The 27,204-nt window shown below is 36.1% G+C and overlaps 6 protein-coding genes across 16 annotated transcripts in view; 3 read left to right on the forward strand and 3 right to left on the reverse strand.

The window, feature by feature from the left end:
- Positions 1-8,630, forward strand: part of Scalloped (TEA domain transcription factor 1 homolog scalloped) — a 120,651-nt gene extending 112,021 nt beyond the window's left edge. For 7 of the 8 annotated variants that reach the window (XM_076893585.1, XM_076893590.1, XM_076893584.1 and 4 more), the window contains 5 exons: positions 4,257-4,412; positions 6,683-6,898; positions 7,295-7,524; positions 7,636-7,870; positions 8,342-8,630. In XM_076893585.1, the coding sequence (XP_076749700.1) occupies positions 4,257-4,412; positions 6,683-6,898; positions 7,295-7,524; positions 7,636-7,870; positions 8,342-8,455 (951 nt within the window). In that variant the 3' untranslated portion in view covers positions 8,456-8,630. The remainder of the gene's footprint in view (positions 1-4,256; positions 4,413-6,682; positions 6,899-7,294; positions 7,525-7,635; positions 7,871-8,341) is intronic. The other variant, XM_076893591.1, reaches the window with a different exon arrangement.
- Positions 8,631-13,655: 5,025 nt separating this feature from the next.
- Argrs (arginine--tRNA ligase-like protein) lies at positions 13,656-16,528 on the forward strand. Its single transcript, XM_076893915.1, has 8 exons — positions 13,656-13,956; positions 14,057-14,212; positions 14,288-14,510; positions 14,589-15,013; positions 15,096-15,237; positions 15,319-15,578; positions 15,659-15,851; positions 15,921-16,528. Exons 1-8 carry the CDS (start codon positions 13,909-13,911, stop codon positions 16,493-16,495), a joined length of 2,022 nt encoding a protein of 673 aa, XP_076750030.1. The 5' UTR covers positions 13,656-13,908; the 3' UTR covers positions 16,496-16,528.
- Positions 16,529-16,905: 377 nt separating this feature from the next.
- Positions 16,906-21,940, forward strand: Leurs (Leucyl-tRNA synthetase). Its single transcript, XM_076893516.1, has 16 exons — positions 16,906-17,047; positions 17,211-17,423; positions 17,498-17,707; positions 17,774-17,935; positions 18,021-18,265; positions 18,333-18,558; positions 18,627-18,845; positions 18,913-19,366; positions 19,444-19,582; positions 19,677-19,947; positions 20,034-20,281; positions 20,349-20,583; positions 20,671-20,928; positions 21,014-21,229; positions 21,301-21,529; positions 21,613-21,940. The coding sequence occupies exons 1-16, from the start codon at positions 17,045-17,047 to the stop codon at positions 21,828-21,830; spliced, it is 3,546 nt and encodes a 1,181-aa protein (XP_076749631.1). The 5' UTR covers positions 16,906-17,044; the 3' UTR covers positions 21,831-21,940.
- Positions 21,379-27,192, reverse strand: Pomp (proteasome maturation protein). 4 transcript variants are annotated; one of them, XM_076893623.1, is made up of 6 exons: positions 27,047-27,192; positions 26,740-26,837; positions 26,582-26,642; positions 26,310-26,485; positions 26,130-26,220; positions 21,379-21,397 (listed from the first exon to the last, which is right to left on the reverse strand). In XM_076893623.1, the coding sequence occupies exons 1-5, from the start codon at positions 27,047-27,049 to the stop codon at positions 26,133-26,135; spliced, it is 426 nt and encodes a 141-aa protein (XP_076749738.1). In that variant the 5' UTR covers positions 27,050-27,192; the 3' UTR covers positions 21,379-21,397; positions 26,130-26,132. The 4 variants fall into 4 exon arrangements, with proteins under 4 accessions (XP_076749738.1, XP_076749737.1, XP_076749735.1 ...); XM_076893622.1 differs by lacking the exon at positions 21,379-21,397 and adding an exon at positions 22,641-22,754; XM_076893620.1 differs by lacking the exon at positions 21,379-21,397 and adding an exon at positions 25,766-25,811.
- LOC143422732 (betaine-homocysteine S-methyltransferase) lies at positions 22,208-23,768 on the reverse strand. Its single transcript, XM_076893611.1, has 2 exons — positions 23,747-23,768; positions 22,208-23,453 (listed from the first exon to the last, which is right to left on the reverse strand). Exon 2 carries the CDS (start codon positions 23,399-23,401, stop codon positions 22,445-22,447), a length of 957 nt encoding a protein of 318 aa, XP_076749726.1. The 5' UTR covers positions 23,402-23,453; positions 23,747-23,768; the 3' UTR covers positions 22,208-22,444.
- Positions 24,268-25,427, reverse strand: LOC143422730 (betaine-homocysteine S-methyltransferase). Its single transcript, XM_076893607.1, has one exon. It carries the CDS (start codon positions 25,333-25,335, stop codon positions 24,364-24,366), a length of 972 nt encoding a protein of 323 aa, XP_076749722.1. The 5' UTR covers positions 25,336-25,427; the 3' UTR covers positions 24,268-24,363.
- Positions 27,193-27,204: the final 12 nt, after the last annotated feature.

Genomic DNA, 27,204 nt, shown 5'->3' on the forward strand with positions numbered 1-27,204 from the left:
TTGAAATTTCGGGTTACGTGTACACTGTCGCTCGTAAATATATAAACGCTTAATTAATTTTTAGTGATAGTAGATAGATATTACTAAAATATGTTGACGCGATGACGTGTTAACGATTAAAGGTGATTTTCGTCAGCTTTGTGTAGAATCAACAGGTATAACTTTAAATTGTTTAGTATAGAGCGCATTATACAAATACGAATTTATTAAACATGATATGTAAAAGTATCAACCGCGTCTAGGTATACTTCGATTTCCAATCGCATGTCCATTTAGTAATTTATAGAAAAAAATTAATTTCATCGAGAAACGATAGTAGTGGTAATTATTGCATACAAGTTAGAATTATTATGGATTTCATCTATAACTTATAATTGAACGTAAATTTAATCGCGTTATAATTAAACAAACGATCCACTGCTGTTTTCGATATCGCGAGCTATCCTTTACAAATCGAACGAAGAAATGCCGAATATTCGAAGCACAATGACCGTCCAACGAACAACCGACATTTTTGATTTACGCCACTTTTTTTTTTTTCATTTACCCATCGCGACGATTCAGGTCGCGCGGAAATTAATTGTCAATAAAGGATCCATTCGATCAGAAGCGACGTAGGGAGGTTTGTAGCAGAATAAATCACGCGTAAAAATGAACCCGGCCCCGTTTAATCAACAGCTGAATTATTAAAGCGATTTTGGAACAATTGCGCGGCTGTTAATAAATCACAGCATGTTGAGCGCGCCCGCTACCATTCGACGATGAGAGGCGAACGATAACCGCAGACAGAACGAAGACAGAGCTAGAGGAGGAAAGAGAGGCGATGTTTGCATTGTTTATACAGGGAACGGTCAATAATGAACGCACGAATATAAAAAGCAGACAAAACCCGTGTGTAAATCAAGCAATTCCGGCGTGTTTTACGCAATTAATCGGCGGTGATGTATAGACACGCGCGCATCGCTGCGCCTCGGGGCTATTTCCGGTTTCAGCGTACGCGAAGATTTTCGGGAAAAAACGGTTCATCTGCTCGTGCAAGTCAGATTCCTTTAATTAGTCGCACTCGAATTCTGTAATAAACGTATGATTTTTACTTTTTATATGTATATTTTGCAGTCGATATTTCACGAGATTGGGGGCTTCGTTAATTAAATGAATAAAATTTCATCCGGACGAGCCACTCCGGCAAAGGCGAACGTTAAAAAATTAGACAATAAAGCTGTTGGAGGGAAAAAGTCGGCAGGGTACACCACGTACGCGAGCTGTCAACGAAATTTCAAAGGACACGGTGCACACGTGATAACGCTTCAAGTGTCGCCGGGTGGAATTGCAGAAGCGGCGACTGCATCTGGTACTGCAGTGGTCGCATACCGCGCGCATTATTCAGAGGAGCACCCGGTTGGCAGGACAGTCCGGTGTGTGACGTAATTTTCTGGTTTCCGCGTTTCGCGCGGGGGTTGAACGGCGACACGGAGCTTGCTTACGGTCTGCCCGTTCGCGATTTATCCCGCGAGAAAAGAATTTTTAGGCACCGCTGTTCGCGTTGCCTGCGGTCGTGCCTTATTTAATTTCTACGCGGCCGCCCGCCCATTAAAGACCATTCGCGGCGAACCGTGCCCCGCTCGTATTTATTTCGGAAACACGCGAAACGTTTCCTCTTATCAAAGTTGCCTGGCCCTGCGGGGAACGGACACCACCGACTTGCGTGGAACGCACCACCTGCGAGCTTCCGTTCGCATCGTATTCGAAGGCGATCGCGGCGTTTCCGGAAACAGTACGCGTGAACGTGGAGAACTTTTCTCTCTCGTGGAGGATAAACCGAATTACAGTAATAACGAAGTGTAAAGGAATCGTCTCGCTAGAGGAACCTGTACTGTGCCATTTTTAACGGGTGATCAGTGATCAATCGACGAAAGTTGAATCGGGACGCATCAATTTTTCCCAGAAGCGCATTCCTCCGAGGATCAGACCGCGCGATCTATATCTCCAGAATAATCCTGCGTCGGGCATTACTGTGTAATTGATTGTTGCGGTGCAAACGCGGTTCTCTCCTCCCCTTCTCTCTGTCTCCTGCTCTTTCTATCTCTTTGCCCTGCAGATAACCGACGATACACACAAAAACGGCCTAGCAGCATTTCAGAATGTCGATAAACATGTCCAGCCCGTTACCCGGCCAATCCTGCATTCCGCGCGTGTATTTGCACGATGAGGGGTTGCGCCCGCGGACAGGGACAGAGCGATACTCTGACCGACAGAGAGGCGGAGTGGCGCGTAAATTGAAAAAAAAAAGGAAGTGGAAAAAAACAGAGCGAGAGAGGTGGAGGGCACGGGGAAAAAGGAACACCGAGTAAGAGGAGAAAAAAATAGCGCGAGAGTAACCACCCTCTCAATTAACCGAATTGATTTTCCACTGCAGATTCGCCCGTAAACAACGGTCCCGTGGAACGAAATGGTTTTTTCGCGTACAGTGAGTGTCCAATTTTGCAATAATTGTTCTTTGTTCTCTTTTTTACTTTTTATTTTGTATTTATTTCTTTTTTCACGTGATTTTTCCTATTTTTTTTTTTTTTTTTTTTTTTTTGCTTTCTTTTATCCATCGAATTCAACAACTCGTTTATTCCCGCGTTTTTTGACCAATAAATCAACCCCCGCAGAAATTGAAGCTCGCTGTGCACGCACGCGAGTAACGCAGTCGATTTTTTATTTCGCTTATTGTTCGTGGGTTGTGAATACTCGTTTCCGTATTTATGCAGGATTTACGGCCCGTTCGGACGTAGTAAATGCAACAGCTGACGTCATCGCGGTTCCACGCGTGAATATATGCCTTTATCCGTCAAACGGGGTAGGAAAGAGAGGCGTGCGCGTCCCTATGCAAATTGGGCTGTTTTGTTTTGCGCAGTTATTTAAAAGGGAGAAAATTGCTCGGCAATAAAATGTTATAATTGGATGTACGGACGATTTTTGTTATTTTTCCTTTATCCCACAATTTACGTTCCTTCTCGATCGATAGTGGAAAATAAAATTCTCTATTTCTACGCTTGGGCGAATTTAATGGATGGTTATTCCGAGTAGACTCGTCTGCCATGGACCCGTAGCGAAAAGTATGTACTTAGGAACACGAATGCTCGCATAGGAGAGGAGTGCCGTGAAATGGCATTAAGTAAATGTCGCACTTGTGCCCTCTTGTTCAAGTGATTTATTCAATAGTTTAACGCGATATCTTTATCGCGTCTTGCATACATCGCCAGTACCTTATCCTTTTAATAATTCCTCATATAAATAACATCGGAGAGGAATGCACGTAGAAGAAGAGGAGAGAAATAGAATACTCATAGAGAGAGGAATAAGGAGTTGGCAAACACAAAAGAGATAGGAAAAGAAGTATACTCTGAAGAAAGAGAAGAAAAAAATAGAATATACATATAGACCATAACAGAATGGAAAGGTTCAATTTTTTGGTGCGCTTGGTTATCCGGCAGAAAGTCATTTTCATTCGGCATTGTTACGCGGACCGCTTCATTTCAAATGAGCGGAACTTGTAATGGGTCTTCCATTACGGATTTATGATCGAAATTGAAAAGGCCTGTAACGGCGGACAAACAGAAAGGGAAAGTGAGAGAAGGAGAGAGAGATAGAGAGGCATAGAAAAGGGGTATGGGTCACGCCAATTTCCCGGATATATCACATATGCGGGGGCTCCCTAGCCGTTTCGCTTCGTCAGCGATTTTCAACAGTGTTACGCGCGCGGCCGCCGCTGATTAAAACGACGGCTTTCCAATAAAAGCTCAAAATTTCCGTGAATTTCGCGGACCAAAACCAGGCTTGTTTCTGCAATCAACTGCATTGCTGTTCCACTCGATACCGATCGATGACATCAACCGCGCCCGGTCAGGCTGAAACAGTGACACAACGCGTAAGGGGGTGCGAGGTGGCGCGTGGTTCGAGGGACGGAAAATTCGAACGATGGGAACGAAATTATGCAGCTAACCAGGGAAAATTGTTTATCGATTCAATTTTGTTCGATGCGATTCGATCCACGCTTAGCAAGAGCGAACACTAAATTCTTCTACACGAATAATATGTATCGGTACAATGACGAGCGCAATCCCTACACAAATTAACATCAGAACACAGAGACACTTAAACACCAATGCTGAATAGCGAACGATAACACCGTTATAAATAAAAAGAAAATCATACTACTGAGGTTTTCCCATCAGCCGCAATGGGTTGTAATCGGTTTGACGATTTGTTAGGATCATGCCGCCAAGGAGAAGGCACTCCAGACAATGTCGAGCATGTCGAGCGCCCAGATAGTATCAGCTGGGAGTGCGATACACAACAAGATGCCCCCCGCCCTCGTGGGGCCCCTTGCCCTTCATGCTTCCACCCCTGTCTCCTATCCCGGAGCGGTAAGTCCCGATGATCACGGAGAAAACCCCTTTCAACATTGTTTTAAGCGGCCTGTTTTCTTTTCTCTTTTTTTTTTCTTTTTTTAACTACCAAAAGAAAAAAAAGAAAAAAAGATATGTAAAACATAAAAACGGAGCCACGAGCTTTGGGGTGAGACGACGAGACACGCTTACTCGACATGTACGTAAAGAGAGAAAGATATTCCGTTGAAAAACGACGTTTCATTTGCTTTTTTTTCTTTATATCATACTAGAAATCATTTGCTGAATCATTTCTGTGGACAGATTTTTGAAGTTGCGATTCGCTTAAAAGACAACCCCTTCTAAATTTTTGGGCCAAAATGATCGAACGTGCGAAAGGAGGATTGCCAAGAGAATGATTCGTATTAATTCAAATAATAGGCAATTATATGAAAGCGAAATGATTGAAAAAACGTATTCTCGGTCATCGACGAAGTCGGAGGTCATGGTTGATCTCTCGTTACCCCTCGCGATCGCTCTTTTCGCTGGGACGAACGATCGGTGTCTCGTCGTCTTGAGGATGTCCACCATGATCGCTGTTATACACACACTATCGGTTTGGCTTCTTCTTTGGCGTTCGTATCTGTTTTCTTTTTCTCTCTAACCGCTTCGCCCTGTAACCGTCTCTAATCCGCTTGCTAAAGGCCGATCACAGCCGTGTGGTTTGTCTAAACTGACCTCAGCGTTCTTGTCGCGGTTTCTGTCGCTTTCCTTTAAACGTCACGTGAGTATCCTTTTCAATTTCTTTCATTCTTTAAAGTCTCACGATTTTGTTCATCATCTAATAATTCAAATCTGGTCTTACTGCAAAGATTGCTCGAAGAAATTACAAGCGACGCGGTCACGTCTCTCCATCTTAATAATTCACTTATTTTCTTCTATTTTTCGTTCGCACACATATAAAACACAATTTCTGTTTCATTTTCTTTATACTTTATTAACTAATTCCGTTCTCTCACTTTTCTTGTTCACGTCGCGAAGTAGTTACTCGTTCTTGGTCAGAGAAAAAAAAGGGATCCAGAATGAAAGAGAACGTTTGATGCAGCTTCAAGCGTAGGATCTCCACCGTTTTCTTTTACTTTTTTTTTTTTCACTTATCACGCCACTGCCACCTTTCTCTGTGTCTCTTGCTCTCTGACTCTCTGTTTTAATCATGAAAGCTTGCGCGACAAAAACTAACCATCCTCATAAAATACGACACCCCCTTGCTCTCTGCTGCTATACGCCCCTGGGGGCCCTTGTTGTGTATTGTTCAATTTGTCCGTCGCTCTATCTTTTTTACATATGTATCACCTGGGCATATATACACACGTACATACACGGGTCTGCATATCGTATACGGAATTTTTGGACATTAATTACACGTTGCGAAGCACCGTTGTGGCTTACCAAAACTGTCTTTCTCTCTTCACGTAATACGACTACTGTTACTTCCCTTACGCTATTGTGTTCGTATGTTCTTTTTACAATTCACCCGTGTATTTCGTAATTTATTCATTTTTGTGTAATTTTCCTTGGCCGCGGTCCAAAAGCGTCGCGATCGTTCCTCGCCCAAGGGTTCGATGGCTCAAGGAGGTAACCGAAGTCTCTTCCTGGTACTATATCGAAATTTCTTTCTCTTTTTTTTTCATTAACAAGGTAAAATTATATGTAAATTATCAATTGGATTCGCTATTTTAACGCGAGTCTCGAAATGAAGCGTGTTTTAATTGAACGAGACAGAAATCGATATCGCGATGTGTCGTTAGCTTTGGTTAAATTGGAAGACACCTCGTTTCCTCTTTCATGTTTAGCAATTAACACTTCCGAAGCTGCTCTAATTCATTTCCGCAGGACTAATAGCTCCAAACCGTAGAGCATATAATTGGTACGACAAGTATTTGCATTTAGTCTGTACGTATACGCGTACAGAGCGGTCCAGCAACTTTAATCGCCTTAATCGCTTCGCTTACTTTTGTAACGATACCGCAAACGGTGCAAATATTTCGCGTACCTATCGCGTACGAGCACAGAGAGTGACGCTCGAAAAGTTCCCGGGCGAAGTGTGATTTCGTTACGCCGCTTTAAAAGTGATTGCTCGTTGAAAAGTCACGCTTCAACCGAGAACAATGTTATAACATTCACCGTGTGCGCGGTGTTCCTCGAACAGCTTCGAAACGCGCCGCGCACCTAGAAACGTTCCTCAATGGCGGGAAGCTCGGCAGAATCCGTACGATGCCGCAAAAGGAAAACAGATATCGACTTTTCAGCAATTCTGGCAGCCGGGTCTGCAGCCAGGAACGTCCCAGGATGTCAAGCCGTTCTCGCAGCCGGCGTACACCGGGAAACCAGCGACGGCGGTCTCGAGCGGTGACATGGTCCAGGCTCAACCACCCCCGCCCTGGGAAGGACGTGCCATCGCGACCCACAAGCTCAGGCTTGTCGAGTTCTCGGCCTACATGGACCAACAGAGAGACCAGGATATTGTAAGTACCCCCGTGGAAAGTAAACCGAGACGTATGGCAAGCGCCTTCGCAGAACAGCGTGCAAAGAAGAGGAAACGAATCGAACCGCTCTGATCGTTTTCGGAGTCGTCGATCACATTCCCCTTTTTCTTCTCTCGATTCTCTAGCTCTTTCGACAAACCCTGTTAGATATAGGAACCAGATTACAGCAGTACGAATCGAAGAGATCATGTACAAGTATAATGAATAAAGAAGTAAAAGCGGCAATGGATTCGTACGTATAACGTGAGCGTGTGTAACCCTCCTCGGAATTGCTTCTTTCTCGTCGAGCAACCTAGCAGAGCCAGCTGAACGGAATTCGCAATTTCACTTCGGCAAGCGTTCGAATTTGTTTTTTTCCGCGCTTTTCTTTTGCAGTACCACAAGCACCTGTTCGTCCACATAGGAGGATCGGCGACATACGCGGATCCGTTACTAGAGGCTGTCGACGTCAGGCAGATATACGACAAATTCCCAGAGAAAAAGGGCGGCCTGAAGGAACTCTACGACAAGGGACCACAGGCGGCTTTCTTCCTTGTCAAATTCTGGGCTGATCTCAATACGAACATCCAGGACGAAGCTGGAGCCTTCTACGGTGTAACGAGCCAGTAAGTGTGGTGGAACTGTCGAACGGCGGTGGTTCGAGGGCTGCTGTTCGATGCGCCGGGAAAATTAATCAGGCTCGATGTCGTAACGAAAGAAACTGATACTGTTCACAGGTACGAGAGCAACGAGAACATGACGATAACATGTTCGACCAAAGTCTGCTCTTTCGGGAAACAGGTGGTGGAAAAAGTGGAGACGGAGTACGCTAGGTTCGAGAATGGCAGGTTCGTCTATCGTATCAGTCGTTCGCCCATGTGCGAGTACATGATCAACTTTATACACAAGTTGAAGCACCTGCCGGAAAAGTACATGATGAACAGCGTTCTCGAGAATTTCACCATTCTCCAGGTACGCAGCACGATCTTCCTTCCCCTCTCTTCCCCCCGTTCAAGGGAAGCAACGATTCGCTTAATCGAACGCGTGCGTGATCGTTCGTCGAGGATCGTGCGGACCGTTTAAAACGCTATTTACATTTAAATCGTTTATGTAGAGCAAATTGCGCGAATAATTTATTCTAACGAATTTATCCGCTTTTACCGCTTAGGGGGTTGATTACGTAAGAGCGATATACGGGCACGAGCGATCGTTATTTTACGTAACTAAAATCATAGACGCAAGATAGATTGCTATCGGTGCTTTTCGTTTCTAATTAAAGTCTGGAACACCTCCTCGAACGTAGAAGAAGAGAAAGAAGCTCGTCGAGGTTGCATAGGCCCCCCCAGAATCATTGGTTTACGTCGGCTAGGAATCTGACGCGTGGTCGCACTTTCGTACGGCGACTGCGCGACGAAGGATTTATCGGTTTTGTTGAAATTGCAGGTTGTTACGAACAGGGATACGCAGGAAACGTTACTGTGCACGGCATACGTGTTCGAAGTGTCGACGTCCGAGCATGGTGCGCAGCATCACATATACAGATTGATCAAGGATTAGCCTGCTTGAACCTGCTCGCCATGCAGCCATCCACCCCCATCAGTGCCTACCATCACATAAGAAAAAAAAAAAAATTCATCCATACGCGCATGTACACAATTACACACGAGAATGTTAACCCTTTGAAGCGTCCTGACGACGTCTTGCTACGATTGAACACTCTTTTAGTTCCCCCCTTCTTTCGTTTTATCCCCGCGTCCCCCTTCATCCACCGTGACGATATCTCTATCGTATCGCGGCACGGTAAATAGGCGAAATTTCGATTTCATCGATTTACATATCGAATATGTAAGCGATTTTTATTATTCGACTTCTCTCCTCCACTTTTATTTATTCCCCGATTCCGGCGATTGGCTTCTTTTAAATGAATGCTTTGAAGGGTTAAGCGTGAATACAGGACTGTAAACACGCTCGTACTATTACACGGACACATTTCGCGTCTAAATATAAGAGTTTCTATCGAAAATGTTCTGTTGCTAAAAAGAAAAGGAAATGTTTAATTTTAAAGATAGAAAATAGATCGAACGAGTATATATTATAGATATATAAATATATATAAATATATATATTTTTATTTGGAAATTTTTACACGGATTATAATTTTTAAGCGAATTAGGCGTTTCTTTGTTCAGTATTCCCGAACATTTTCAACGAAACTCCCTAAAAGAGAATTTGAAACTCATATACGGATACACGCACACGTTACACACGTATACGTACACGAGGACATAGCACACTCTCACACGTTAGAAGTACTGGCCAGCCCGAGCTTGAGTTTGATTCAAAACCAAAAAAAAAAAAGGAAAAAACGCGAAGTTCTGATAATAGGAAGAAACGAAAAAAAAAAGAAAAAAAAAGGAAACGAAGGTAATTGGTACGCGTGTTTGAACGTATCCTGGAAAGAGCTTCCTGCTCGTGATCACCGCAGGAAGCGCGTTCCCGATTACGAAATTGTAAATTTTATATCGAAACAGATATCATATATATATTTTATGAATAATCCGTCATTCGCTTGCAAACGATCGAATTCGCGTCGCGGTTTTAATAAAAGAGATATAAATAAAAGTTAAGTTGAAATTGACGACAATAAATTTTTGGTATGGAGAAAAGGAAAAAAAAGATACGAGGGAAATGTACGAAGAAAAGAAAAGATGAGAAACAGACTCTGATCTCGGAAAGGCGTGGTACCAACTTATATAAAAATAATTTAGTATTATAGTTTTATTATTAAACTAGGGAATAGATCAGACAAGACATCCACACACAGATATACATATATAACATATAAGAATATATATGTTAAATATTAATGCAATGATTACGATTTACATTGTTATAAATGATCGTGTATAAAGTTATCTAAGTGATTTCTAAGTTTTAAACGAAACGGAAGTTGAATAGAGAGGTAATGCCATTATGATTTCTTAAGTCTCCTTGGTTATATTATCGTTATTATAATTTTTCTTTTTTTTTTTTTCTTTTTCAATTATCCAAATCGAGCAGGGTCGAGAGTAACCATTACAGAGACCTTTCTATAAGCTTTTCTGTTATAGAACCGTTTTTTTTCTCTTTTTTTTCTTAGCTGTATTACGACTAACAGTAAGAACCTTTCGCTGCAGAGCTTTCTAATTCACAGAGAACGTTTGATGACTTTTACGTACTTTTTAAAAGAGGCAGTTGTTTTTTTTTTAACGAACGCACTTGGCAGTCGTGCAAACCCACCCACAGTTAGGCAGCGACACTTAGATTAGAGGGATGTGTTTGTATTTTTTGTAATCACTTTATTTCGTACTCTAAGATCTTCTTTACTCTTTTCTTTCCTTTTTCTATAGTTCTTACGTGAATGAATTTCTTACTTAGCGTATTTCGTTTGTTTTTATCGTTTCTATCGCACGCAATACCAAGCGAGTACACTCGATTTCTATCGATTGCTAGCGCTGGGTCACCGATCAGTGTCCATCGCGAGCAGAGACACTCTTCTCTCTCTCCCTATCTCTCTCTCTATCTCTCTCTCTCTCTCTCTCTCTCTCTCTCTCTCTCTCTCTCCCTCTCGCCTTGATCACACGGTCGTCCATCGATTCACTTTCTCTCAACCGGGGAATATCGAAATTAATCGGAACAGTGTAAAGTAGAACGAACGCTCGAGCTTTATTTTCCGTTTCCCTTTCTTCTCTCTTGTGTTCAAAGAAGAGCCGACCACATTCGCTTAAACGATACATTTCGTACTTAATGATCACTTTGGACCTCTCGACGTGTAGGTCAGAGAAATTTCACTCGAGTACAGCGATTCTCGTTAATAATTGTTTAAAGTGTAGAGCAGAGGGCCATTTAAAAGTTCTGCGATTAATTTTATTTAGTCAGATCACCCGGAGAGACTATTTACGCGTACGTAATAGAAATGCACCCGGAGACTTTTCACGTACCCTTTAAATCTGATCGATTGCGTGTTCCGCGACTAGGACTTGCCCAAGGAGCAGTGAATGTTTAAGATAACACAGGAAGGAATCATGTATACTTTAAGGAAATAATTAATACTTACCGTATTCTTTACCTTAATTAACTTTTACGCAACAAGTGGCAATGTATTTTGATCTCTCTTTTAGTCAGAAATATGTCGCTTTTTATTTTTGGGGTGAGAATTAAATTCGCTAAGTGATTGACTGAATAACGAAGGGAACTCATGTGTTTAATTGATAACGTATGCGGCTTTCGTTCAATAACTGGCAGCTTTCACGATTTTCACAGTTTTTACTTATTGTTACCTTTTTTTTGTAATAATTGATTGTATAAGTCTCGTTTTTATTTTTTTTTTTTTTTACATGTTATATCTATAAATTGTAATTTTGCTAAATTGTGTGTAAGCTAAGGTAGACTTGGAACCATCGGGATGATTTGATGATATAATATTGCCGATAAATTGGCCCGCTCGGTTTTCTACTGGTAGCAATTGGTAGATGGTAAAAGGAGAGAAGAGGAATATTTTTCTATAATTTCGAACGACTTTTAATGGACGCGAATAAATGCACACGGCGGTGAAATTGATTTCGTTTCTCGGCGTCGATTGATCAATGAAAGCTTTGATGGTTCTAACTCGACCCAAGATAAATCGTTATTATTACAAAAGAACAAGGAATTATATGCAATATATTTAGAAGATACTCAACCATCTTTTCTTTCTCTTTGATTAGACGAATTTTCGTTCGGACGAGAATTACGATGAAAAAAAAAAAAAAAAATATGGGAAGAGTTTGAAATCGCAAAAAATGGAGCACCGACACTAATATTATTAACATTAACGATTAATGATTTTAACGTAAGCGAATTACATTTATAAGAAAAGATTATGAAAATATATATTTATCTATGTCTTCTGTGAAGATAGAAAATAGCACTCTCTCACTCTATATTGATGATATCAGAAAAAAAGAAAAAGGAATTAAATTGAAACCCGTAAAGAGATACAAACGCAGAAGTAAATTAGGGGAGGGGTTAAAAGAGAAAAAGAAAAAAAAAAGTGGAAAGGATTCGCGCACTGTACACGATACATGATACGGTCGATGGCGAAATTTGTTAAATATCTTTGTATATATTTACATAAAGTTCATCGAAAGAGAAGTTCCAGTGGCTACGTTTTGTGCACCAAATCAGGCGAGAACGCAAAATTAATTTATTTGTAACTCATTATCAAACTTAGCCTTTGTACTTGGAAATCTCGAACGCTGAAGTCTGTCGTCCGTATTTTCATAGAGACACAGACGTGTGTACCGCAAACAAAAGTTTATTTAGCGATTAAGATTAAGACGAGATAGAAATTGTTTTGCGATTAACAGAGTTGAACGTTTTAGTTTCGTGACGACGAATGATTGGATCTTTCAAATTGCTAGTTTAAGCTGTTGTAAAAAATATCTCTATGAAAATATCGACCGCGTTTCTTGTGGCGCATTAAAGGATTGTTTCGAAAAATTAGAAACCCGCGTCTATTTGCAATTTACATTTCTTCATATCCTGGAACTGCCATATCAAAGAATTGAGCTTCATTATAAAAACGATTGAATGAAATATTGATCGGAAAGAATGGGGTCTACCTGTATATTATCATAAATAAAACGAAACGAGGATCAAAGTAGTTGATTTAACAAGTAAATAAGGAACGAAATGATATATCATTAAATTAGAGGTTTAAAAATATAATAGAATTCAGTATATGTACAGTATTTGAAAAACATGTTTATAATTTGTATGGAAAATAAATAATTGATATAAAAAGAAACTGTATCTCCCTTAACTAACTAACTTTAATTATCCAAGATAAATAACACCAGCTTGTTATTAATTAATGGTCTTTACAGATGCTGACTTCTGTCTGCTACCGTGATCACTTGTTGGTAAAACACGTTATTCATTTTCTCCTCTAATCGCGCACATAACGATCAGTCACTAATGTCTCTAATTGTGTGTACAGATTTCTTGAGCCTTTCGTTTGCATGGACGCGCAGCGAGCGGAAGAAACACCAGAAATTTCAGAGATACCACATCAGCGAATAAGGATTTCATTTCGTTGCGACAAAGATTTAATAGCAATGATGATTAAGGAACTAAGAGAAACTTCAAGAAATAAATGAAAATCGTTGTTTACTCTATAAATTTGTCTTTGTAATTAAACTAATAAGATTAAAACTCGTGCTCCTTCGTATGACACGTATAACAAGAAGAAAGAGCATGCTTACGTGCATCCAGCAGTTTAAATACATAGAAGATATATTTAAAATTGGCGGCATTAACTTTAAAAAATAATTCATTTGGACCACTGGCGCCATCTCTGTGAAAAGTGCTCAAACTGTTCGCTCAGCGTTATCGACAGCGAAGTGAACTACTCAACGACTGGTGGCGCCATCTCTTCGCGAAGCGCTGAAGCTTGTTGCGGTATAGTTTCACCGTTTCTCGCAGAGATGGCACCACCAGTCTCTCGGTAGTTCACTTCGCTGTCGATAACGCTGTGCGAACAGTTTGAGCACTTTTCACAGAGATGGCGCCACGAGCAATAAAATGAAATTTTTTTTAATAAATTGCAATATTTATTTAAATAACATAATTTGAAGCATAATCCCGTACAGAAACGCATGAAAATAATAAAACAAATTATACTAGAAAACAAAGGGAAGGAACGTACATTCTAGCAGCTGTTAGAAGGGTCACGATGATTGATTGTAGTAGTAATTAATTCGTGTATGCGCTTGATAGAACTGCAGGTATTGTGAATATACTACGTAAAAATGAATATTATATGTTGAAAAACGTTTTATTTCGATTCTGTAACATATTATTTAGATTGGTAATTTATTATGAATATGCCGTTCCATCGGTCATACAATCGAATGGTATGAAAATAAGGCTTTCGAAAACGCCCACGTGCATTATTTTTATACCATTACCCACGGTAAACTTTTGAGAGAATGTCCGTAATAAGTTTAAAGGATTTAAACGAAAGAGCAGCTGCAGCGGTAATTTTTTTCTTTCATTTATATTTTCTAAGTCGTTAGAAAAGTGACTCATTATTTGAAGTTGTCAAATAGGTTATAATAATCGCGCACCTTATTGCAGGAGAACGAGATCACATTTTTGAAGAAAGAAATTGAATTTTTGCGATTAAGTATCACATCTAACTGTACTAATATAAAATCAGTACCGAAAGATGAATACCTGAAACTGGAACAAGAGAATATAAAGCTTCGACACAGAGTAGCTATTTTAAAAAGGGTTTGTTTCGATAACTTAACTCGCTTAATATAATTTTAAACCTATTCAATGATTTTCTAATTTTTCTTTGAATAGACTATCGAAGCTGAACGAGCGAAAGCACAGAGCCAGATGAAGATAATAAATAATGTAATAAGCGTATACGATACGTTATACGATTTATTTGAGAAAGCAATTTTGGCAGCATATCCAGATGTTTGTGATCCGCCAGTAGTTGTAACGTCTAGTAGCTATCCAAAATTTGGAGATTATCAATGTAATAGTGCTATGCCACTTTGTAAACTGCTTAATAATAATGGTAAGAATTAATATCAGGTCATGGAATTCACATGTTAATTATTATTGATTCAACATAGATTTTCTTGAACTTTTACAGGAATTCAAACAAAACCAAGAGATGTTGCAAACAATATAATGTTAAAAGTAGAGGAATCGGATTTAATATCTAAATTGGAAGTTGCGGGGGCTGGTTTTATAAATGTATTTTTAAAAAAAGAATTTGCACAAACAACTTTAAGTAATTTAGTTAAAAGCGGAGAAGTACATCCACCGTATATGAAAAGGCAAAGGGTGATTGTAGATTTCTCTAGTCCAAATATCGCTAAAGAAATGCACGTTGGACATTTAAGATCCACTATAATCGGTGAGAGTATTGCGAGGCTACTGGAATTTTTAGGCCATGATGTATTAAGAATAAACCACGTTGGTGACTGGGGTACCCAATTTGGGATGTTGATAGCTCACCTTCAAGATAAATTTCCTGATTACTTAAACGTGTCTCCATCCATCACAGATCTTCAAGTAATTCTAATACGTCTCTTCTTTACAATCTAATGGATTAAATATATTACAGAATTATTTGACTAACTTAGAAAATTTGTAGAGTTTTTATAAAGAATCGAAGGAAAGATTCGATAAGGATGAAGAATTTAAAAAACGTGCTTACAACTGTGTTGTCAAGTTACAAGCATTTGATCCTGACATGATAAAAGCATGGAAATTGATCTGTGATGCTTCCAGGAAGGGTAAATAGCAATTAATATTGTAAAATTAAGATGGTAAGGTACTCGCAGTCTTCTAAAACAGATTATCTGTTTTAATTCTAGAATTCGAAAAAGTGTATGCCCGATTAGACATCACGTTAATAGAAAGAGGAGAATCTTATTATCAGAAACACATGGAGGAGCTAGTGAAAGATTTAGAAGCAAAAGGTCTACTGGAAGAAGACGAAGGACGAAAGATAATGTGGAGTAACCGCGATAATGAGATACCTCTGACTATCGTAAAATCCGATGGTGGTTTTACGTATGATACATCGGATATGGCAGCCCTTAAACAACGCCTGGAAGAGGAAAAAGCTAATTGGGTATTTATATACTTTTGATTATTACGTTTCAACCCAAAATTTATTATTATTTTTTTTAAATAAGTAATACATCTTTGCAGTTAATATATGTGACAGATGGTGGTCAATCAAAGCACTTTCAAGTATTAAAAAGTTGCGGTGAGCGTGCAGGGATTTTAAAGAGCTACCACAGAATGGACCACGTTGGTTTCGGCGTAGTCCTTGGTAGCGATAAAAAGAAATTTAAAACTAGATCCGGCGATACAGTAAAATTAAATGATTTATTGGATGAAGGTAATTTTTAATACACTATCAATGTTTCTTTGAACGAACGGATATATATTAACTTGTCTGTTATTTAAGGTTTAAGGAGGGCATTACAGAAATTAAAAGAAAGAGAACGTGACAAAGTACTCACGGAAGAGGAGTTAAAAGCTGCCCAAGAATCCATTGCTTATGGATGTATAAAGTACGCAGATTTATCACATAACAGAAATCACGAATATGTGTTTTCATTTGATAAAATGTTAGAAGATAAGGGTAACACCGCTGTATACTTATTGTACGCTTTAACAAGAATACGCTCCATCGCAAGAGCAGCTAATATTTCACAGGAAAAATTACGAGAAATGGCACAGAATTCAGAAATTTCATTGGAACACGAAAAAGAATGGAAGTTAGCTAAAGTACTAATTCAATTTCCCGATGTATTAGTTAAAATCACGAAAGATCTGTACTTACATCCACTGTGCGACTATTGTTACGAAATCTCATGTGTCTTCACAGAATTCTATGATAACTGTTATTGTGTCGAAAAGAACGATCTTGGGGAAATAATGAACATAAATATTGGTCGTATCCTATTAACAGAGGCTACCGCAATTATAATGGAAAAGTGCTTTTCAATACTTGGCTTAAAGCCGGTTGCTCGTATGTAACATGTTCATACAAATATATTGTGTGAAATAATAAAAAACAACCTAAGGAACCTAAATATAAAAGAATTTTTATTTAATCAGAATTATAGCCTTCAATTTTTATCAACTGTATAAACTTAACCTTCAAAATATGTAATAAATAATAGATGAAGAATTTAGTTGTATGATTGCCAATATATGAATATTGTCCAACATTTATTTATTCTCAATTATTATTTTACCTATAAATTAACACATGAATTAAAAAATAAGATCTATAAAGAAGTGTCTAATCGTACGTACAAATGTATGTAACCACAAAGTATCTACCTCTTTCTTTGAATTTCATACCATTCACTGATATTTATTTGGAAAATCTACGATAATTGTATTTCGATAAATCAATTGCATCAGGTAATGATAACTTTTACCTGTCTAAATTGCATCACCTTTTACTGAATTGTGGTGAATACCGTGTAAACTTCAGTACCTCGCCTGTGCAGTATACGTCAGCACGTGGTATTCCATACTTGGATTGGATTTTCTTACATTTCCGTATTACCTGATAGAATGGTAAATATTAATATTACCCTCGTTTTGAAAACTACAATTTCCTACGTATTTATCTAAACTAAATTTATAAACAATAATTAAAAGAATCGATATGAAATAACCTTCTTGCCGGTAAACATACTAGCAGCAATTGTTACATACATTTTTATTTGTTCATCGACAGGCAACGGAAAGGAAAGGAACATTTAAGGTGGAGTACCTTCAGAAAATTGAGAAAGACGTACAAACGAAATGGGAAGCTAATAAAGTGTACGAGGAAGATGCACCTATAGAACCGAAGGGAAGTGCGGATGAAAAATTTCTTGCAACATTTCCTTACCCGTATATGAATGGAAGACTTCATCTCGGTCATGTATTTTCCTTATCAAAGTGTGAGGTAGGCATCTAATTCTGGTGTATGGAAATCTATAAGGTTGTTACTAATTATTATAGCTTGCATATACTTTATAGTTTGCAGTAAGGTACAATCGTCTTTTAGGAAAAAAAGTACTTTTCCCATTTGGCTTTCATTGTACCGGTATGCCAATTAAGGCGTGTGCTGACAAATTAAAAAGAGAGATGGAAATATATGGTTATCCACCTAAATTTCCTGGAGAAGAAAATGTCGAGGAGGAAGATATAGATGATATAATAATAAAAGATAAAAGCAAAGGGACCAAGGTAATATAGTACTGTATGATTATAAAATATATTGGCGTGTTGTTTTTAAATAATAAATATCTTTAGAGTAAAGCAGTTGCTAAAACAGCCAGTGCAAAGTATCAGTGGCAAATTATGCAAACGCTTGGCCTGAAACACGAAGATATAAAAAAATTTGCTGATGCCTCATATTGGCTAGAATATTTTCCACCTCTTGCTGTAGAAGATTTGAAATCAATTGGATTACATGTAAGTTGTAGAATATAATTTGTTGAAAAGAGAAGAAAAAAGATAGAAACAATGTAGAAAGGAAATAATATGGGACTTATTTTAGGTGGATTGGCGCAGAACTTTTATTACAACCGATGCAAATCCATTTTATGATTCGTTTGTTCGTTGGCAATTTCTGCATTTGAAAGCTAGAAACAAAATAAAATATGGTAAAAGATATACAATCTATTCACCAAAGGATGGACAACCTTGTATGGACCACGACAGATCAACTGGAGAAGGTGTTGGGCCTCAAGAATATACGTTAATTAAAATGAAACTACGAGAACCTTATCCTCCAAATTTGAAGTATGGGTTATAAAAAGTTTATAAAAGTTACTGCAAATATTAAATTTATTTTACGGATTTTTTGTAGATCTCTTTCTGGCAAACCAGTTTACTTCGTAGCTGCCACATTAAGGCCAGAAACAATGTATGGTCAGACGAACTGTTGGATTCATCCAGACATAACTTACATTGCTTATACTCTAGTAAATGGAGATGTTTATATTTCAACGGAAAGAGCGGCTCGAAACATGGCTTATCAAGATTTCTTCAAAGAGGAAGGAAAGATACCAATTATCTTGAAATTTACTGGAAAAGTAATGCTATTTATCACTGTATTTATATGCATCAAATGTTAAGCACTACATAAGTATAAAATGTACAGGATGTATTGGGATTACCGATAGAAGCGCCTCTTACAAGTCATAAAGTTATTTATACTTTGCCAATGTTAACGATTAAAGAAGACAAAGGTACTGGAGTTGTTACTTCCGTACCTAGTGATTCTCCTGATGATTATGCGGCCTTGATGGACTTAGAAAAAAAACCAGCTCTTAGAAAAAAATATGAAATAACGGATGAAATGGTGTTACCTTACGATCCAGTGAGTTTAATGCCTATTTTTATCATGTTAAAAGTAAAACTATTATTAATATGCTTCTGTTTATCAGATACCTATTATCGCAGTACCAGGATTTGGTAATTTATCCGCGATAACTGTATGCGATAAATTAAAAATTCAGTCGCAAAATGATAAGATCAAATTATTGGAAGCTAAAGAGATGGTATATCTGAAAGGATTTTATGATGGTGTACTGCTAGTCGGTCAGTATAAAGGAAGGAGAGTTCAAGATGTTAAAAAGCAAATACAAAACGAATTGATAAAAGAAGGAAAAGCGGTTATATATTACGAGCCAGAGAAAACTGTAATCTCCAGATCAAATGATGAATGTGTAGTTGCTTTATGCAATCAATGGTATCTAGATTATGGAGAAGAATCTTGGAAGAAAGAAGCAGTAAAAGCCTTAAATAACCTCAATACTTTCCATGCTGAAGTGAGAAAAAATTTTATAGCTTGTCTTGATTGGTTACACGAGTATGCATGTTCAAGAACTTATGGACTTGGTGAGTTTATTTGATTGTTAAGCAAAAAACTAGTAAATAATTTTTACAATACAGATTTACAAACATATAAACTATAGGTACTAAATTACCATGGGATGAAAGTTGGTTGATAGAATCACTCTCAGATTCAACAATTTATATGGCTTACTATACTGTAGCGCATCTGTTACAAGGAGGAACATTTAAAGCAGACAAACCAAATATGTACAACATAAAGTAATATTTCGATATATTTTTTATACGTGTGTATAATATAAAATTAAAATAATATAAATTGTATAATATAATATTAAAATGACATTTCCATTAGGGCTAGTGAAATGACACCTGAAGTATGGGATTACATTTTCTTCAAAGATGCAAAGTTCCCAAAGACAAGTATAAGAAAAGAGGCATTAGATCATATGCGACGTGAATTTAATTACTGGTACCCAGTAGATTTACGAGTATCGGGAAAGGATCTCGTACAAAATCATTTAACATTTTTCATTTACAATCACACTGCAATATGGCCCGAGCAATCCGCATTATGGCCAAAAGGAATAAGGGTAAATGGACATTTACTCTTAAACTCGGCAAAGGTAAAGGATATCAATTTTAGTGTATCTATTTGGCTCTTATATTAAGTCTCGTGAGAAATAATCCTACAGAAGCACGATTTTATTAGATGTCGAAGTCGGAGGGTAATTTCCTGACCCTTGCCGAAGCTGTGGAGAAATTTTCTGCGGACGGAATGCGGCTTTGCCTTGCCGATTCTGGTGATTCGATAGAAGATGCTAACTTCGTGGAAAGTATGGCTGACGCTGGGATCCTTCGATTGTATAATTTTATTGAATGGGTTAAAGAAGTGTTGGCTTTAAAACACACGTTTAGACAAGGGAAACCACATACGTTTAATGACAAAGTTTTCGAAAGGTATTTATTAAGGTACTTTTAAATTTTTCAATTCGCAACGTCGATATTAAGATCATATCCGACTTAGTGAAATAAATCTGAAAATACGAGAGACCGGTGAAAATTATACGAAAATGCTGTACAAAGAAGCACTGAGAACGGGATTCTTTGAGTTACAAGCAGCAAGGGATAAGTATTTGCAGTTAAGCTCGTTGGACGGTATCAACTGGATGTTGATCATGAAATTTATGAAGCTCCAAACTATTCTTTTATCTCCAATTTGTCCACACGTAGCGGAATATATATGGACATTGATCGGTGAAGTAAGACATTTAATATTCAATTTTGACAATCCAAATTTAACAATCAAGCTGTTTTTTTTTTTATTATGTTAAATATTCTTTCAATAGAAGGGTAGCATATTAAATGCTAGGTGGCCTCAAGTAGAAGAAGTAAATGAAATTCTTATAAAATCATCGCAATATCTCATGTATGCTGCGCATTCATTTAGAATTATCTTAAAAAATTATCTGACACCAAAGAAGGCAACAAAAGGAAAAAGTGATACATCAATTATAGAAAAGCCGACTCAGGCAACAATTTGGGTAGCGAAAACATACCCACCTTGGCAGAGCACTATTTTAACTACAATGAAAGATTTATATCTTGTGAGCAATTATCCTGAAATACATCTGAAACATATTTTATGTTGTATTTTGTCATTAAGATATTTTCTAGTAAATTATTTTGCAGAAAAACGACAATAAACTACCAGAAAATAAAATTATTGCGATTGAATTAGGAAAACTGGCTGAATTGAAAAAATATATGAAACGGGTGATGCCATTTGTACAAGTTATGAAAGAAAAGATGGATTCCGTCGGATTAAGTGCACTTAATTTAACGTTAGATTTTGACGAATTTAAAGTTCTACAAGATAATAAGAAATATCTTGAAAATACGCTAGACGTAAGTAATATACCTTTCCTGAATCTGTCTTATACAGATATTGGATTAAATGACTCTTTACTCGCATCTAGTTGGAAAACATCGTGATAAAGTACACGGATGAAGCTCCAGAGAAAACGAGAGAAGAATGTTGCCCAGGTGCTCCACACATTAATTTTTCTACGAAACCTGGAATTCTTGTATGCTTTATAAATCCACAGATATGTAAAGGCTTATTTAGAATGTCTGTAAAAATAGCAGATACTGATACTGTACAAGATGTGGTATCAAGGATATCTAAAGAAAATAAAGTCATAAAAAGTGCGTGCTCAATCAGTATCAACTGAAGTTATTTAATATTATCTATATCATTGATCAAATTATTATTTTCTTTTCTTTTTTAGATCCGTCATTAGTTTCTCTATATCGTTATAATGATCCTCTGCTTGGCCCCAGAAGTAAACCAATAACAGATGATATATTGAAAGGTAAAACTCAAATTCCACTCAATTCTGTATTCAATGTTGATATAGAGAATAAAAATGTTAACATAAACGTAGAAGGAAGCATATATAACGTAGGTAATGAACTAATATATATTTATCAATCTGTTGAAAATTGATACATATACATACTACATACACGTACATCGAATATAATTTATTTATATAAATATTTATACATAATCTTTCATAAGAATAATAATATAAAAGTCACACTAAATTACATACAGTGAAAGTTAGATTATAAGCTTCTTTGTTAATATGTGAAGTCAGTACAAGAATGACTTGCGGCCAACAATCTTTTTATTTTATATTTTTCTTTTTCCAATTACTTGCAAATACCGGAATTTCACTGTATACTTATGTAGCAGATGTACTTTTAATTATTTCCATCAAAATTATTTCCATTATTTATAAAATTTGAATTATTTTCTGCATACAATCTTCATTTAATTAAATTTGAAGTTGATATGTCTGAAATAATATATTCACACGGTTTATACATGTAATCTTATATTTCAAAATAAAACATTTTTTACATATATTGTATACAAATGTAATGTATAAAAAAGGTTACAAGAAAAATATTTTTCGCTCCAAAATAGTAAATTTATATAAAAATATTTCAGTATTTTCTTTTGTAAATCTTAAAAGATCATTTTTATCTTGTGCTTTGTCCATACTTATGTATTACATGGTTAAGATACATGATTCAATTGTAAAATTTAACCATTTAATTATTATTTTTCCATTTCTCTACTTCTGCTCGTATCTTTTCCACATCTGTAGCATTTGTTCTACAACATCCACCAATGTATCGAACACCTAAATTGAGCCACTCATGTATGAAATCATGTAAAGAGTGTCCTTCTTCTTGTTTCATCCAACCATGCTCTAATGTGTACTTCTCACCACTATTAGGGTATATTACCAATGGCACAAACTCCTTACAATTATCGTTAATTCCTTTTAATAAAGAGGTTACATTTTGTGGTGGAATACAATTAACACCAATAGCTAGAATTTGTCCTGGTAAAGCTTGCCTATAACATTGCAATGCAACATCTTGAAAATTAGAACCATCTGCTATACTTTTTCCATCACGACAAGAAAAAGACAGCCATGCTTTGCTATTTGGAAATTCTCTTAATAATTTAACAAGTGCCACTGCTTCTTTTTTGCATGGAATCGTTTCTATTGCTAACATATCTACACCACTGTTCAACAATTTTTGAATACGGGGTCTATGCCAATTTATGAGCACTTCTTCAGACACAGAGGAACAGTATTTGCCACTATATTCTGAAGCGTCATGCAAGCAGGCTCCATATGGGCCAATAGATCCAGCAATCAGTGGACTTGCATTTAGAATATTTTTACCATTCTCTATACCTTGTTTGTATAAGTTTCTAGCTTCTTTAGCATAATCTACTGCTTTACAAAATAAATTAAGGCTTTCCTCTTCTGTAATATTCATATATTTTGAAAACCCATCAACAGATGCTTGATAAGTGTTTGTCAAAATTATGTCTGCACCAGCCTTTAGAAAATCCAAATGTGTAGAAATTATAGCTTTAGGATTTGTAATGAGAAATCGTGCTGTCCATAAAGGATCACCATCTATTTTATCATCCACATGAATTGCTAATTGTGTAGAAAATCCACCATCTAAGATCTTTATTTCTTGCATGGTTTTCTTTTTTTAAATTCTGATTGTCGCAATCGTTATCAGATGCCTTCAACTTAAATAAGATAGTTTTTTACACATAAAAGAACATAAACGTATAATATTTTAAACGATAAATCGAAAATTTATATCGGATTTAATATCGTTGAAAAACAGGTATCTATTAACTTTTACAATTTCGCGAACGTCTTAGCCGTTTAAAAGTTCTTACAAGTATGAGGCAACAATTATTGCAGTTAGCTTTACCGAATATACTTATTCCAAAGTCCATAATAAATGTGTGAGATAAAAAGAGGTATCACAGCTAAGTACCCTAACAGAAGAAATATACTTCGTTCTTGCATATACCTACGACGTGGAAAACGTTCATATCAGAAAAATCAGATTTTTGTCACGCGTTTGTATGCACTGCGATAAATTACGCGTATGTGTCTACATACAAACATACATAATTTTAAATATAAATTACATCTAACATTGGTCTGATGATATCTACTGATATCTTTTCATCATCGTACGACAACTGTCTTTTCCTTTTCCTTTTTTTAATATTAGTTGTGACTATAAATTTAAGCTTTTATTTTATATTTCAACAAATAAACAAAAATTGATTAATAAATGTTCTACTTCATTATAATATATGAAGATATAAGCAGAATGTTAAAGAGACTGATGTAATTTAAAGATACAAATGAGAAATTCAAAATAGATAATATTTTAAAAGATAAATGTTTCTAAAATAAGGAACACCTATATTCCAAAAACAGGATTAAAGGTATATTGTAATTCTAATTTGCAATTGTTTGCTATAATGTAATTTAATTTATTAAAACTTGTACCTCAATGCAAGATGCACATACTTCGATACCTTCATTAAATAACTCATTATTTATTTAAAGTCAAATACATTATTAAGTAAATCTTAATAAACAAAAATAACTGATTTCAGTTTTTAACAAAAGGAATTAATGCATCATTGCTTTATTTTTCTTGAAATTATTTACTTCTTTCCTGATTGATTTTATATTTTCTGCATATACTCTACAACAACCCCCAAGGTACCGTACTCCAAGTTCTAACCATTCAGGAATGAAACTTTCAAATAGAACACAATTTTCATCTTTTGTCCAACCTTTAGTTGGCAAGTAGATTTCACCACTATTAGGATATGCTATTAATGGTATAAATTCATTCTCTGTACCCTTGTTGATATTTTTTAACAGTGGCGTCACATCTTTCGGAGCTAGGCAATTCACACCAATAGCAATTATTTGCCCTGGTAAAGCCTTTTTATAGCAACGTGTAGCAACTTCTTGGAAATTGCTACCATCCACTATATTCTGGCTGTCCTTTTTACAAGAGAATGAAAGCCATGCCTTAATATTTGGATATTGTCGTAAAAGCTCAACCACTGCTTCTGCCTCTTGATAACAAGGTATAGTTTCAAATGCAAATAAATCTACACCAGCATCTATAAGAGCATTTATACGTGGCTTATGCCATTCTATTATGGTTTCACGAGGTGTACTCTTGCCATATGCTCCAGTATATTCTGATCCATCGTGCAAACTAGCTCCGTAAGGTCCACATGAACCAGCAATGATCGGATTTTTGTTTTCGATACTATCGTCACCCACAGTTTCTTTCATATAATCATTCACCGCTTTTTTGGCAAGTTCAACAGCTTTGTGTAGCAAATTTATGCTCTCTTCTTCAGTAATATGTAAATGTTTCATTAAACCTGGAATCGAAGCTTGATATGTGTTTGTTTCAATAATATCTGCACCTGCCCGTAGAAAATCTAAATGCGTAGCATAAACAGCTTCAGGATTTGTTGCTAAAAACTTTGATATCCATAAGGGACCATTATCAGCTTCTGTATTAACATGGGTAGATAACTGTACAGAATACCCGCCATCTAAAATTTTAATGTCCATTTCTCTAATATTATATCAAATGCTGTAAGCAATACCAAGGTTATCTGCTTTCTTTATCTAAAATTTAGTTTCCAAACCAAGTACACGTATTATAAATAATTTCAGAATAATCTAAACAGTATACATTTTTAATAGTATAAAGCAATAAAATCTTACGATCGTGTAATGTATAAACGGTTTCGATAATTCTATATCTCCAACAACTACTTGTAAATTATTTGCAATAACCTCTCCACATTCCTCGTGAATACAGTATTAAATGTTTTCTGATGTTTTCAACAAATATTTTTTATTACATTAGTTATAAATAATCATTATTATATGAAATTTAACTATCACAGGAAATATTTTCTACACTATTTTATGATATGCTTACTACGTATTATATTGTAATATATATATATGTGTATATTGCTGAACACATTTAGACACACATTGCTGTTTTGTCACTGATCAACTTAATCAACTTTTGAGATCTGCAGCATTGGAGCTTCGTACTATGTACTATGTGCTAATATTCCATAATTATATTTAAAAAATGATTTTTAAGGTGATCTCAAACAATGCTAATAAAAAACATTAACCAATCACAGAGCATTTACTGCTCTGTAATTGGCTATTTTTTATTAATTGCAGAGAATTAGACACATGGAGAATGTTATATTTATGAACTCTCTGATACATAGGAAATACATAAATTAGTTAATTATAAGAGTTAAATTTTTATTATTACTTATAAGATATTTAATAATACAAAGTCAATAATTTTCATATATTATAAATAAGAAGTATACCATTTATAATATTCCAAGACTTTTTTCAACAACAGCATGTGGTTGACTCATTTCTTCTATAAAATCGGGTATATTTAATATGTCTTCAAACCTGAATGTATAAAAATTATATTAATACTCTAAAAATTAATAATTTGACAGTAATAATATACATAACAAATTTAGAATTAATCAGTTTACCCTATTTCTTCATCTTTTCCAAGCAGTACATCTCTCATCATATTAGACGATGGTAAAAATGGAAGTCTTCCAATTTTTTCCGCAGCTTTCAATTCCATTGCTATACGCATTGGAGCATGTAATCCCTGTGTGTTTCTTAACAGTACCATGTTCATACGAGTACGATTTTTTTCATACTGAAATTTACATATAACATATGTATATGTTAAATACATTAATAATACAATATTTATGACTATAATTTATTAATAAAGTAGACAAAATTTTCTTACACATTTTTCAGATGCTTCTAGTGGATGTGCATAGCCTATATGCTGTCTACCAGCTGATAATCTAAAATTACAGTTATTGAAAGCAATAATAATATGATTAAAAATAAATTTTAGAATATTTAATTAATTAATGAAATTATTTAGTAATTTATTCATACCCCGAAACCATGGGTTTGGGTATACCGTAATTGTCATCGTGAATAGTGAACTGATCGTTCACAGTAGGTTTTGGAATAACCGATGGCAAACCGAAACTCTGAAATACATTATTCTATTAATATTATTTCATACAGAAAGTCATAAATGGTTTCAACTTTTCATTTCTTTATCAGAAAACAAATTGTTATACAGGTTATCAGTTCCATAACCTTAAGTTTGCAAAGCAAGTATTTTTCAAAAATATATTTAAATTACTGAGAATTTTCTAGTGCTTGAGAAGTAATTGAAATTTTTGTTCTCCCTTACCATTATTATTTAGGTATATGTAATTTAAGTCTCTGTAAAAAAGCAAAAGTCACTCTATGTGTCAATTCACAACACAATACACATTGCGTTCTTAAAATCACTTAAATGCAACCTGACATGTGCAAGTCAGTCACAAAAATCATCAACCTTATGCAACA

Source organism: Xylocopa sonorina, chromosome 4, assembly GCF_050948175.1.
Source record: "Xylocopa sonorina isolate GNS202 chromosome 4, iyXylSono1_principal, whole genome shotgun sequence".
NCBI classification, from domain to species: Eukaryota; Metazoa; Arthropoda; class Insecta; order Hymenoptera; family Apidae; genus Xylocopa; species Xylocopa sonorina.

What these genes read in the sequence shown, in the direction of transcription:
- Argrs (XM_076893915.1), top strand. Translation starts at nt 13,909, where the DNA reads ATGTCCGTAATAAGTTTAAAGGATTTAAACGAAAGAGCAGCTGCAGCG. An exon ending in ACGAAAGAGCAGCTGCAGCG is followed by an intron (nt 13,957 to 14,056) that starts GTAATTTTTTTC and finishes ACCTTATTGCAG; the next exon opens with GAGAACGAGATCACATTTTT. An exon ending in AAGAGGAAAAAGCTAATTGG is followed by an intron (nt 15,579 to 15,658) that starts GTATTTATATAC and finishes ACATCTTTGCAG; the next exon opens with TTAATATATGTGACAGATGG.
- Leurs (XM_076893516.1), top strand. An exon ending in TTTCCTTATCAAAGTGTGAG is followed by an intron (nt 17,424 to 17,497) that starts GTAGGCATCTAA and finishes TATACTTTATAG; the next exon opens with TTTGCAGTAAGGTACAATCG. An exon ending in CCAAATATGTACAACATAAA is followed by an intron (nt 19,583 to 19,676) that starts GTAATATTTCGA and finishes CATTTCCATTAG; the next exon opens with GGCTAGTGAAATGACACCTG.
- LOC143422732 (XM_076893611.1), bottom strand. Translation starts at nt 23,401, where the DNA reads ATGCAAGAAATAAAGATCTTAGATGGTGGATTTTCTACACAATTAGCA.
- LOC143422730 (XM_076893607.1), bottom strand. Translation starts at nt 25,335, where the DNA reads ATGGACATTAAAATTTTAGATGGCGGGTATTCTGTACAGTTATCTACC.
- Pomp (XM_076893623.1), bottom strand. An exon ending in CCCAAACCCATGGTTTCGGG is followed by an intron (nt 26,643 to 26,739) that starts GTATGAATAAAT and finishes CTGTAATTTTAG; the next exon opens with ATTATCAGCTGGTAGACAGC. An exon ending in GGAAAAGATGAAGAAATAGG is followed by an intron (nt 26,221 to 26,309) that starts GTAAACTGATTA and finishes TTATACATTCAG; the next exon opens with GTTTGAAGACATATTAAATA.